Source organism: Vigna angularis, chromosome 1, assembly GCF_016808095.1.
Source record: "Vigna angularis cultivar LongXiaoDou No.4 chromosome 1, ASM1680809v1, whole genome shotgun sequence".
NCBI classification, from domain to species: domain Eukaryota; kingdom Viridiplantae; phylum Streptophyta; class Magnoliopsida; order Fabales; family Fabaceae; genus Vigna; species Vigna angularis.
In genome coordinates this window covers 63,120,298-63,133,063 of record NC_068970.1, presented here as the reverse complement: position 1 = coordinate 63,133,063, position 12,766 = coordinate 63,120,298, and the positions used below count along the sequence as shown (strand labels likewise).

The following is a 12,766-nucleotide window of genomic DNA, read 5'->3' as shown; positions in this document are numbered from 1 at the left end:
CGCACATGTTACGGGCCAACTATAATGTGTCTAGCATAGATCAATGCAAAAAAATTAACCCCCCAAAATCCAACCATATCTAACTATAATCATTTCCCATTCTGTATTGCGGTTGAATTTGTAGACACCCCTTGTGAAAATGCTCCCTGCTTCCTGCATAAATATATCTAGTTTGACAACACTAAAAGACAACCTTAGAGATAATGTTTGCAATGCTCAATTGTTGTAATGGATGCTGATGACTTCACTCTTTCTATCATTTGACTGCACCACCACTAAAAAAAATGACCTCGTGAGCTTCGAACAATTCTAAAGTTTATCGCATATTTCTGCATCATGGATCATTTGGTCCCAGAAAAACATTGATTTTGTAGGGTGGGGATCAAATTCTCTTACCGACAAAACTTAATTAAAAAGTAATTATTTTATACAAGTTGAGGAATATACGCTTAACCCTGTAACATTGGATTTTATACAACACCTAAATCTCCTATAAGCAAAAACCACCATACATTGCACACGGCCATGCTACATGGAATCCACGGTTTTGTTTGCTTCTGGCTTTTTCTTCGGGGCAAGGTATAATAAATTAATCACCAATTAACACCTCTAACTAATCAGGTCATAGTCAAATTCGTCAAAATCAGTGACCAAGCTGGGAAATGCTGTTTGGATGAAATGAAAAAGGGCACGCACAGCAATACACAGTTGGGTTGGTCATAATTGGTACTCTGCATACATACATACACAGTAGAGGGTTAATTACAAGCCAAAAACATGAAATACAAGGTAAAATTTAAGGTTTTTATGAACCAATAATACATGTACAGTATGGCCAAGACAGTCACGGATTGAACAATTAACATATTTTTTGATCCAATACAAAATAATTGATGGGTCGATCGGTCAGACCACGTACCAGATTAACCATAAAAATAATTATGATAAATCATTATTGTATGAGTTATAATTAAGTCATTACTAATCAGAAATTCATCCAAAAATCTATAAATACAGATTTGATATACAAATAATTAATTATTTTTTACTACACATTTATTAATAGAGTATTCAAACAAACATTGATTTTAACATAAGAAATAATACTTGACTTAACCTAACAATATAGAAAGGACTGAAAATAAAGCTTTAACCTAAACTTGAAATTTAGAAATTATTTATGAAAATAAAGCTTTAACCTAAACTTGAAATTTAGAAATTATTTTTGAAAAAAGACTTAATCTCAACTTCACAAGAAACAATACATAATTAAAAAATATTGTTTATTATATACATTGATTCCATATAATTGAATTCAGATCTAAACTTAACTAATATATTATACTTTTACCACATTTTTCTGAGATTTTTATCATGAGTTGGCTAGTTAAGAAAGTTGAGAAAAATGATCAATCTTGTGAGTGATGCAAACAATGTCTAATGAGCATGTGCAGGAAAAAGTCCCCACGTGGGTTATGACAAACGTGTGGGTCTCTAATTCCAAGTGTCGCTCTTTATTTTGATAGTTTTGGCAAGATGCAATCTTCTTGGATAACAAAACTTCCTTGTGAGGAAGGAAAATCAGGGTTATTGAGAGAAAAGATGACAGAAATAATGGTGAATGAAAAAGTATAGATCTTATATTAATTAATTGCAAGGTTTGGTGATCAAGAAGGAAGCTTTATTTAAGGTATACAATTCCCATGTTGATGAGACTTATGAGATATTCTTTTTTCCTGAATCCCAAGATGAGAGCTGTGAGTATGTAGAAAGGAGCTGGCTTAGCATCTCTTTTCCAAAATCTTTTCACAGTTTCATCAATGAACTGTCTTTCTTATTTTTAACTAATGTAATTATTATTTTCTAAACTTTTTAAAAAAAAAAAACTAAACTAATTTCACATGAATCAATTTCTACCAAAGTTTCTCATTCTAAAATTATTATACTTTCTCTTCTTTTCATAGTCTTTAATGGGTGTAAAGAGGACAATCATGACCTACAATTCCTTGTGTACATATAAAATTGAAAATAAAACATTTTTCTAAAATATATATAAGTGGGAGAAATGGAGCTACATGCATAGGTAGTGTTGTTGTGTTGTATTCATATAATGTTAACCTTTTTGGCTAAAGGTAAAAGCTTGTGATGGGAGGAAAAAGGGGAATCTGGTGACCAAAGCTTCTGTTTTTGGCTATTTACTATTTATAGGGGTGCTGCCAAGTCTATATAAATAGATATTTAATTCTGTTTTCATGAGATATGTGAAATATAAAAATTGCATTCCACATGCCCCAACCCCCAAGAAATCGAATTAGAGAAATAAAAGTTTGCAAGTCATCCACGCTTAGTTACAGCAAATCAAATTTATAGACTCTAGCTTAAAAAAAAGAGTTAAAATTTTTATGTAAGGAATTATTAACGTTTCCATCTTGGAAATAATGCATGCTCAAATCCTTTTCATACAATAAAAGAATTAAATTAAATAGGGAACTTTGTATAACCATAAACAATGAATTAAATTAATATACTTTTGAGTGAACTGCTAAAACTATATAAAATATATTAAAAACCATAACATCTTTAACTATGTTAACCTATTAATTCACTAGCTTGAAATAGATTAAACTATGTTTCAAAGTTATTGATTTCTAAAATGTGAGTTAGGTTGGTTTAACATCTTGGTAACCAAAATGCAAATATATAATTAATTAAAAACTTGAGATAGAATTAATCTATATAGGAAGTCCAAAACTTTTAAGCTATTAATGAAGAAAGCATAATATATACTTTTACAATCAATGCTATATATATCCCAAAATAATCTAATAAAATATGCTCAATATTATTTATGTCGTTTTAAGTTTTAATCAATATAAAATGTCCATACTCTATTGTTTTTATTATGTGTTATTCAACCATGATTGAGAAAATAAATATATTTTGCAAGTGAAATAACTTTCTAATATTCAATTAGAATAGTAAATACTAGAGTAAATAACTTTCATAATTATACTAACCAAAATTATTACATCTCAACATATTTTACTATTTTCTTCCAATTTTATTTTTTCTGTGGATTAACTACAAGATTATTTTATTGTATCTATTTTTATTTATTAAAAAATAAATTTTAAATTTAACTTAATTTCTCAAAATTGTACACACTTATATATTTAAAAGTAAATTGAAGTGGAGTGATTGAAAGAGTATAGAGAGATGGATGTTTGAGAATTGATCGTGTCATGTGCTTCTTCCATGATATCTGGCTATCATACTTCATAGCCACACCCTCCAAGAAAGATGCTGAATTCAGAAGCAAGGTCCCACCTCACCCCAATCAACAACCATGTTCCCTTTAAACCAACAATCAATACTCACTTCACAACTCATGCAAACCTACTTTCATCATTAAACTATTATATACTCCACAATTTTTATAAACAATTTCAACATTTTTCTTTTTTCTAAGTTTCTCATTTTTTAATCATCCCATTATTAAACTATACTTGTAAAACAATAAATCACTCAAGATAAATATTTCTTCCTTATTGATATTAAATATATCATACCCTTCCAACCTCCAACTCTTGTCAAGTCACAAGATTTTATTCTGCTTTAACAAAAATCTATTTTTGGCACCAATCCTATAAAACAATTACAGAAACATTAATAATTATAAACATTTATAGTACAAATAACTAATTAATAATATCAACTTTTTCAATGCATATTTTTCTAAAGAAAAATTATAATGCTTATACGTGTATCACCTTGAAATTTGGATGATCACGTTTTTTTAAAATAACAAAACGACATAATAATATCAAAATGTAAATGATATAATACAGCTAAAGCTACCCAAAAATAGCCAAGTATATCCATACATGCAAGGGTTATGTTACTTGTACGAAAATATCTTTCTCCTTCATTAATACAATAACTAAAATAGAAGGAACAATATTTAATTATCGGATGAATGAAACCTCGAACATGCACAATGCATTATAACAATTTGATTCGTGATTTACCCCTCCTCCCACTTGATTCAAGAAAAGCGTATTTCTTTATTTCCATGAATAAAGAAAAAAGATAATGCAAATTAACACAAAAAATGATAGAAACATAAGAAAAATAATAATTCTTATTTTACTATATATTTAATATTTGTGTCCTTATGACCACGCCTGTGTTAAGTTCACAATTGCCTAAATACTTAATATGTAAATTCATTTTTTCTTAGCAATAATCACTACAATATTTAAGCATTTTTTATTTTAAAAATTAATTAACTTTTTTTAATATCCCTATACATCGAATTTCTAATGAAAAATTTGATGTGATACTAAAATACTATCATAAATGTGCCAACCTAAATTAATGTGTATAATAGAGTGTAATACTAACATTGATGCTACATATTAAATATCAATTTAATGAACGAATCGAAATACATAATTGAAACTGTAAAAGATCACATTCATAAATAATAAATGGATAAATTAAAACCTATAAATAAATGAGCAAATTAAAATGATCGATTTTGAAGTTAAACAACAATAAAATGAATAAATTATTTTTGGAAAGAAATTGTGTTTTAAAAGTGCGTATGCCAAGAAAGAAAGAGGAAGTAAAAAGAAAAGAAAAAAATGCATAGCATACGAGAAAAAAAATGGTGATTATAAAATTAAGGTATGAAAAAGTTACGAGTATAAAAGTCATTTTTGAAATAATAAATTACATTTATAATTCTCAAACAGCTTTAAAAACTTCAAAATGATTTAAGAGGAATATACTTTTGCATGAATGAAACAGTCAACATGCACTTCATACAAAAAATACTTATTTTAATTATACAAAAATGTTTATTAAATTATTTATTTGAACAAACCACTGTATTTCTTTCTTTATACTTCTTGAGTAACTTTTCTTGTCTCACACCAAAGTGACCGGTTAAAATGCATTTATATTTAGATAGTATTTTTTTTACAAAATTTTAACACCATCTACGTATCATTATGTAATTGGTCTATGTTGATGTTTATGATTATTATTATTGGTACATGTTGATGTTTATAATTATTATTATTGATCGTGGAGAATTTTTGCACCAATCACATAATAAATAAAACGTAGACGTTAAAATGTTGTAAAAAATGTCAAATATCATTATCCTTTACATTTTACCTATTCAGCATGTGAGATATCAGTGTTTCAAATATCAGTTACAAAGTGAAGGTGTAAAACAGGCGCAGTGGAAAAAGCAATAAAGAAAACCACGTTTTCAATACAAAACATACAGAATATATATAAAAGATTTCAATGTAATAGTTACTGTGAAATGGAGGTGAGTGAATACTAACGAGATAATAATGTTGTAGAATTACTGTAGTGAGGTATATGGAGATTTGCAGGTGAAACTGTTGAGAATTGGAGAATTTGTAAGAGTGGGATAGTTTTACTATTTAAGGGGGACAGATTGCAGATAACATAAGTAGGCATTCTGGGAAAGTTTTGGGAGTGAATATGTGAAAGCAAAGGTGGGTTGACATCATGTCATGCAAAAGAAAGAAACATGCAACTATGTTTGAATTGGGAATCAGAAGATGTTAAATATTTTACGTGGCTTTATGTGACCTATGGTCAGTGAGACAACCAAGTAATGAAGCACAACACAACAACACTGCATTATGTAGGCTGCTTCCCCCAATGACAGTAAACAAAAAGAAGAAGTGGTGCCACTGCCTCCCAAATGTGAGACTCTCAGAGCTGTCAGATGGGGATGGTGGGGACTGCGTTTTCTCATCTCTTCAACATCATAACACATTTTTTTACCACCTTATTCTCCTCAATTTCCTTTTCTTCTCTTCTACATATTGTCACACACACGACACTAACAAGGGACACAGGCAAAACATGCACATTTGGATGGGACAACAACACTTAATACCAACAACTCAACAAGACAGAGATAGATAGAAAGAGAATGCTACAAAGTAGAAAGTAGTAAATGCTAACCAGTACTGTATGGCCTATTGTTATGAGGGATGTTTCCCTCCAACCATCTGTTTGTGAAAATGGAAGCTGAGTGCTGTGCAGCCTCCGGCAATTTCGCACGCACCCATGTGATCCATTATGCTCAATCCACCACATATTCTTATACTCCTATCCATCTTTTGCTTCTCTCTTCTTTCATCAACCTTTCTTTTATACTCCTTTTGCTTATACTATATGCATGCCACACCATTTTATTAACTTCTCCACTTTAAAACCCTTTTGCTGCTTCCATTCAAACCCAGTTTCAGCTGCTTCACGTTCAGGAGATGCCATGAAAAATTAAGTCTTGCTCTCAAACTCCACGTGTGGCCCTTTCCTTTATCAAATCGAACAAATACAATTCATCGAATAGTCAACTAATATCTTATTACCGACTACACACTACCTAATTGTCTTCTTTCTCAACTAAAATCAAACTTAGATATCATGATTAAACAGAAAACCACGCTTCCTCGTAATTAATTTTAAACAAATGTGATTAAGAGTGGACTAATTGCGAGGGAGATAGATAATATTTATTTAATTACCACTGCCAGTTTTTAAAAATAAATAGATAAATATTATACGCCTTATTATAAACATAAAAACATTGAATAAATTTTGAAACAGCTGAGATATAATTTAATATGAAAACATTAACAGTAGAGAGCATGATAAGGCTGACTACGTTTGTGGTAAGTTTGTCATAGGAGAAAGTTCTTACTGGTCAAACACTAATCAATGTTTGGTCATACGCTTTTTACTCTTTATAATAAACTATTTTTTTACTGTCTAAATTAAAATTAAAATATCGCACAAATTAACATTTTCATGATAATAAAAAAGTTTAATTAAAAGAAATAAATATTAATGAATAAGAAGAAAAGTAATTAAAATTTGTTTGTGTTTAAGTTAATTTTCTTTTCTTATAATTGAGATTGGAGAAAATACTTTCATTATTGTTAATTAGCAATTGAAGTTAATAATGAAAGTCAAGAACATTCTTAGCTTTTGATAGATACATTAACGATATAATTGTGGAGCAAAGTCAAATGCTTTCGCTAGACCAATATGTAAGCCGTACATGCATTATGTTTTAATGATGAATGACACCTTTGTCAGTAATCCAGTGCTTTAATGCTTTTTCAAGAATTCTCGGATTAAATTGAAGTAATTGCATTGCACCTGAAGATGGCAGTGATCAATTGGAAGTTTTTGTAATTTGATATCGCAGTTACCTAAGAAGGCCAAGAAACTAGCATAATCACAATTTCACAAAAACCAAATAGCTATTCCGTTGTTGGAAATTGTTCCCCGCAGAATACACTGACTTTCCCACGTATTTAAGTAATTTTCATCCATACAATGGCATTAAACCTGAGCACACGTAACATAAATATACATTTTTTACCAAAGAGATTGGAAAAGTATGACATGTTAAGAAAAGTATAGAAAGGTTGTAAGATTTTAGGTTATTAGAAGAAACGAGAGAGGTGAGTCATGAATGACTGTTGCAAAAGCATGGAACTTGACATCAACCCTCGTCTTTTTTTTTTTGTTATTAATAATTATATATAATAAAGGAAGAGATGTAAATATTTAAAGAGGAGGTAAAAGAGTTGAAATCTCTATTTATACAAGGGTGGCCTTCCTGGACTTGTCATTCAAACTTGGTAATTATTAGTTTCGTGTATCTATCTATCTATCTGTTCACACACTCTCACTAACTCTGTGGGTGGGAGTGTTTGTTTGGGTCATCCCACACATAACAGAGTGAGGAGTGCGAAGTGTGAAGTGCAAGTTGGTAGAACTAATCCATTGGGATGGGATCAAAAGCAGAGGGAGGAGAATACACGATGATGGAGGCAGCGGAAAAAGAGAAGCAGTGTTGGGGAATAAGGAGAGAAGTGAAAGCGCTGATGGAGCTAGCGTTTCCCATAGCGTTCACGGCACTTATATTCTACGCGCGTTCCATGGTATCGATGCTGTTCCTGGGACACCTAGGAGACCTGGAACTGGCGGCGGGGTCCTTAGGAATGGCCTTTGCCAACATCACAGGTTATTCGGTGCTGTCGGGTCTGGCACTTGGGATGGAACCTCTATGCTCCCAAGCCTTCGGCGCAAAACGCATGAACGTCTTGTCATTGACCCTCCACCGCTGTGTAATGTTTCTGCTACTCTGCTCCATCCCAATATCTTTCCTCTGGCTCAACATCTCAGACATCCTTCTACCCTTGCACCAGGACCCTAACATCACCCGCATGGCACACACCTACCTCATCTTTTCCCTTCCCGACCTCCTCACCCACTCCTTCCTCCATCCAATCCGCATTTACCTTCGCGCGCAGGGCATCACCCACCCGGTCACCTTAGCGTCCCTGGCTGGAACCCTCCTTCACTTCCCCTTCAACTACCTTCTCGTCACGCGACTCCGCCTTGGCCTCGCCGGCGTCGCGGCAGCTTCCGCTGCCTCCAGCCTCTCCATCCTCCTCTTCCTCGCCACGCACGTTTGCCTCACAGGCCTCCACTGCGCCGCGCCGACCCGGGACTGTCTCTCCGGGTGGAAGCCGCTGCTCCGGCTCGCCGCGCCGAGCTGCGTCTCCGTTTGCCTGGAGTGGTGGTGGTACGAGATCATGATAGTTTTGTGTGGGCTTTTGGTTAACCCCACTTCAACCGTTGCTTCCATGGGTATACTCATTCAAACAACTTCCTTTATTTACGTTTTCCCCTCTTCTTTGAGTTTTGCGGTTTCCACTCGCATTGGAAACGAACTGGGCGCAAATCAGCCTTATCGGGCGAAGCTTTCCACCGTAGTATCTGTTTTTCTGGCCGTGATTATAGGTTTCTCAGCCATGCTTTTTGCCATTGGAACGAGACGGTCTTGGGGAAGAATGTTCACCAATGACGAAAACATTATAAGGATCACATCCATGGCACTTCCGATCCTCGGAATTTGTGAACTCGGCAACTGTCCACAAACGGTGGGTTGTGGCGTGGTAAGAGGGACGGCGCGACCCAACACCGCGGCAAACATCAACCTGAGCGCATTCTATTTGGTCGGAATGCCTGTGGCGGTTGGGCTTGGGTTCTGGTTAGACGTTGGGTTCTGTGGGCTGTGGCTGGGCCTGTTATCGGCCCAGGTGTGTTGCGCGGGACTTATGTTGTATGTGATAGGGACCACAGATTGGGATGTGGAAGCCCATCGGGCACAGTTGCTGATGTGGCACGATGATGGAACGATGGATGAGCAGAAGCAAACGTTGACCAGCATTGTTACCGTGACGCCCTTGGCTTGATTGTTTGATGAAAAGCAACACCCCGTGTTGATGATGGGGTTTATTTTGTAATTTCACTGAGATGAAAGAAAGTGAATTATAACTGCATTTTTTTTGCCTCTTTTTTCCCACCCATACGGGAACTGGATACATAGAAAGAGAGGATAACATAAAGGAAATTATTGTGTGTGTTTTGACATTGTTTTGTTATTATTTTAGTTACAGGAAATGTGGTGTAGGAAAAAAGATATGTGTGAATAGGAAAAAATTGGTGATGTGATGAAAATAATAAGATTATAGAAAAATTTGAGAATATTTTTGGTGTGAAATGGGTAAGGAAAGCACAAAGTGATTGTGAAAGGGTGTGGATCCGTGTTCCTTGGGAGTGGAATAAAGAAGTGACACCTGGGTGGGTGCATTTGAGGAAATGAGTGAAGAGAAAGGCATGTTTGCATGGTACTGTACTCTGGTGTGTGAGGAGCTCCCTTCTGTTAACTTTCGCCTTTATCTCTCGCCACTGCCACCGATAATGACCCATATTCCCTCTCTAAATATTTTCTTCTTAACTTTCTTTAACAACAAACACAACCCTCCACACTAACTTTATATATTCAACTTTTTTTTTATTTACACTCTTCTTCACACTAACGTCAAAATTACATTTTCTTTATTTTCTATCAAAACTACACATTCAAATTATTAAATAGAAACAATATGTGCGTCAAAAAGAAAATAGGAGAGGAGATAGGAGAAAGAAAAGAGGGTCGTATTTGTTGCAGTGTTAGTGTTGTCTGCATTAGGTTGGTGTGCAGAGCGTGGGTAGCATATGTCACAGAATCTTAGTCCTTCAATTTTGTTTTTTCAAACTCCACTTAAATATCTTTTAACTTCTTATCAAATTCTTTTTTCTAGTTTTTTTTTTTAATTTTTCTTTTAATTTTTCTTTTATGTTTCATGTATTTCACTGATATAATTACTCTTTACTTATTGACCAATATATTTGATTTTCATTACATAAATTAAAACGACAATTCATCATCACATGTGAAACCACGTATATAAGATGCCTAATCTATTCAAAAGCAAATTTCATTTAAAATTATATATATATATATATATATATATATATATATATATATATATATATATATATATATATATATATATATATATATATATATATATGTGTGTGTGTGTGTGTGTGTATATATATATGTGTATGTGTGTGTCATTCTTTTTTAATTAACTGGTAAGTCGTACATGCTTGGATTGTACAACCTTTTTTCTTTTATAAAAAAAAAAAAGTAGAAGTCGTCATGTTATATATTAATATTATAAATGAAATATGTAAGCTGTATATATGGTTTACGACTTTCTTGTTATTTTATTATAACACAATACATATAAGTTGTATTGCTAACTTATCATATGTTAGTGTATGTATGATCATCCTATCCATATTAGATACTCAGTGATTATTCAAATTATCTATCAAGTTATTACTAAATTCGCTCTGTCATAAATCAGACTATATATATTAATTTTAATGTTTATCAATTTAAAATTAAAATATGATTATTTATAATTAAACTAATTAAATTAATGTTAATTAAAATCTACTAAATTTATAAATAAAAGTGGGAGGTAAAAAATAATATTATACACATTTATTATTATATTGTTAATGGTAAAACATTAAATTAATTTTGATATCAAAATACTTTTTACATCAAAATACTTTTTACCGTACTTTTTCAATTTTAATATATCACTTAAACTTTTGGACAACATTTGAACTTCAAACAACATCATACAATCTAAATCATTGACCTCAACTCTATATTCAAAACAATTATTTTTTTCTCTAAATATCTTAAATTCAAAATTAATATAATTCTTTTTCTTACTCGATTGTTATTTAGTCTTTTGCTATATAAATATTTATAGTACAAAACATAAAGAATATTAAATAGAATATTTTTTTTTATTAAGTAAAATCAGCTTATGCTTTTTAAGTTTAAACTATACGAGCTTTGAGGTTGATATGATAATACACCATTTACTCTATGGAAGTTCAGGCAGGTTCCATATAGCATTTATAATAAATTAGTAATTAAAAAAAAAAAAACAAGTAATTTTGAAAATTTCAGGATACCTTTAGGATATTGCTCTGATTAATTAAAAAGATGTTATTAAGTCTGGTATTGTGAAAATTTGAAGTGGGCGTCAATCTTATCAATATAATGTAAATTTTATACGAAAAAGTAATTTGTTAATGAACTATTTTTTCACGGAAAAATTAATAAATTTTTAATTTGAATTGATTAAACTAAGCACGCCCTTTAAATCAAATCTAAGTCTTATATTAAAGCTAGCATGTGTTTGAGTTTGTAAATAAGTCGTATAATTTTTTTAGCTAATATATATTTATTTCTTATGCATGTAAGCAAAGTATGTAATTGACTACGTAAGTTATATCTATTTGACTTCACTTAATTTCTTTTTTTTTAAATTTAATGTTAGATGACATAATTGAAGATGACGGAGGATTTGTTAAGGGCTGACCAGGAATATTATGGCTTTGTGACTATTGGACTTATCGCATGGTCGTTGCTAAAATTTATATCCAAGGCTCAATCTAATAATTTTATTTACCAAACTATTAGTCAAAACCTTTATAAAATTAGTAGATACACCACGAAAAATAATAATTAATAAATAATATATTATTTATAGAGGAACCGTATTTATATTTTTAATCACAAATGATAGTTGTTATTACTTAGTTTTTTTTAAACATTTCAACTGACCACTCATTTTGTAATTTGGTCCTTAACACAAAGTCAATTTCATCGTAACCTAATAATATAGCATGTTTATACAAACTATTCTTTATTTTTTGACATTTTATTCAATTGGTTTACTTTTATTTTTAAAGTTCAAGTTAGTACTTGATATTCTTAAAGTAATTTAAAATATTCTTTGATCAACTTGAACTTAATATCTTCAAAATTTAAAGTTTCATCTTGCATTTTATTCCTCCGGCTTTCCTTTTATAAGTTTTTCTCTCTTTCCATAGAAATCCAGCAACTTTTTTTTTCAGAAACAAATAATGGCAAACTATTGCCAGCAACAGAAAAAAAAACTTTATCTTTTAAATAAAGAAATAATTTTTTTCATATATATATATATATATATATATATATATATATTCAATTTTGGAAATAAGTTTGCTACATAATTAAATTTCAAGTTATTTATCAGTTTTAACATTTCTCAGTTAAGTTTTAATTAAATATTTGTTGTTTATTAAATATTTTAAATTATATATTTTTTATCTAAGTGCTAACGGTTTAACTTATCTATTAATTGGATAATATGATCGACTATTATTTTATTCTTTTATTTTATTTATTTGTTTTAATGTATTAAAATGTACTTTCATGTATTAAAAGACA

At 31.3% G+C, this 12,766-nt stretch overlaps 1 protein-coding gene across 1 annotated transcript; it reads left to right on the top strand.

Annotated features, from left to right (window-relative positions):
* The first annotated feature begins 7,685 nt into the window (after positions 1-7,685).
* Positions 7,686-9,505, top strand: LOC108346569 (protein DETOXIFICATION 51). Its single transcript, XM_017585640.2, has one exon. It carries the CDS (start codon positions 7,857-7,859, stop codon positions 9,327-9,329), a length of 1,473 nt encoding a protein of 490 aa, XP_017441129.1. The 5' UTR covers positions 7,686-7,856; the 3' UTR covers positions 9,330-9,505.
* The last annotated feature ends 3,261 nt before the right edge of the window (positions 9,506-12,766 follow it).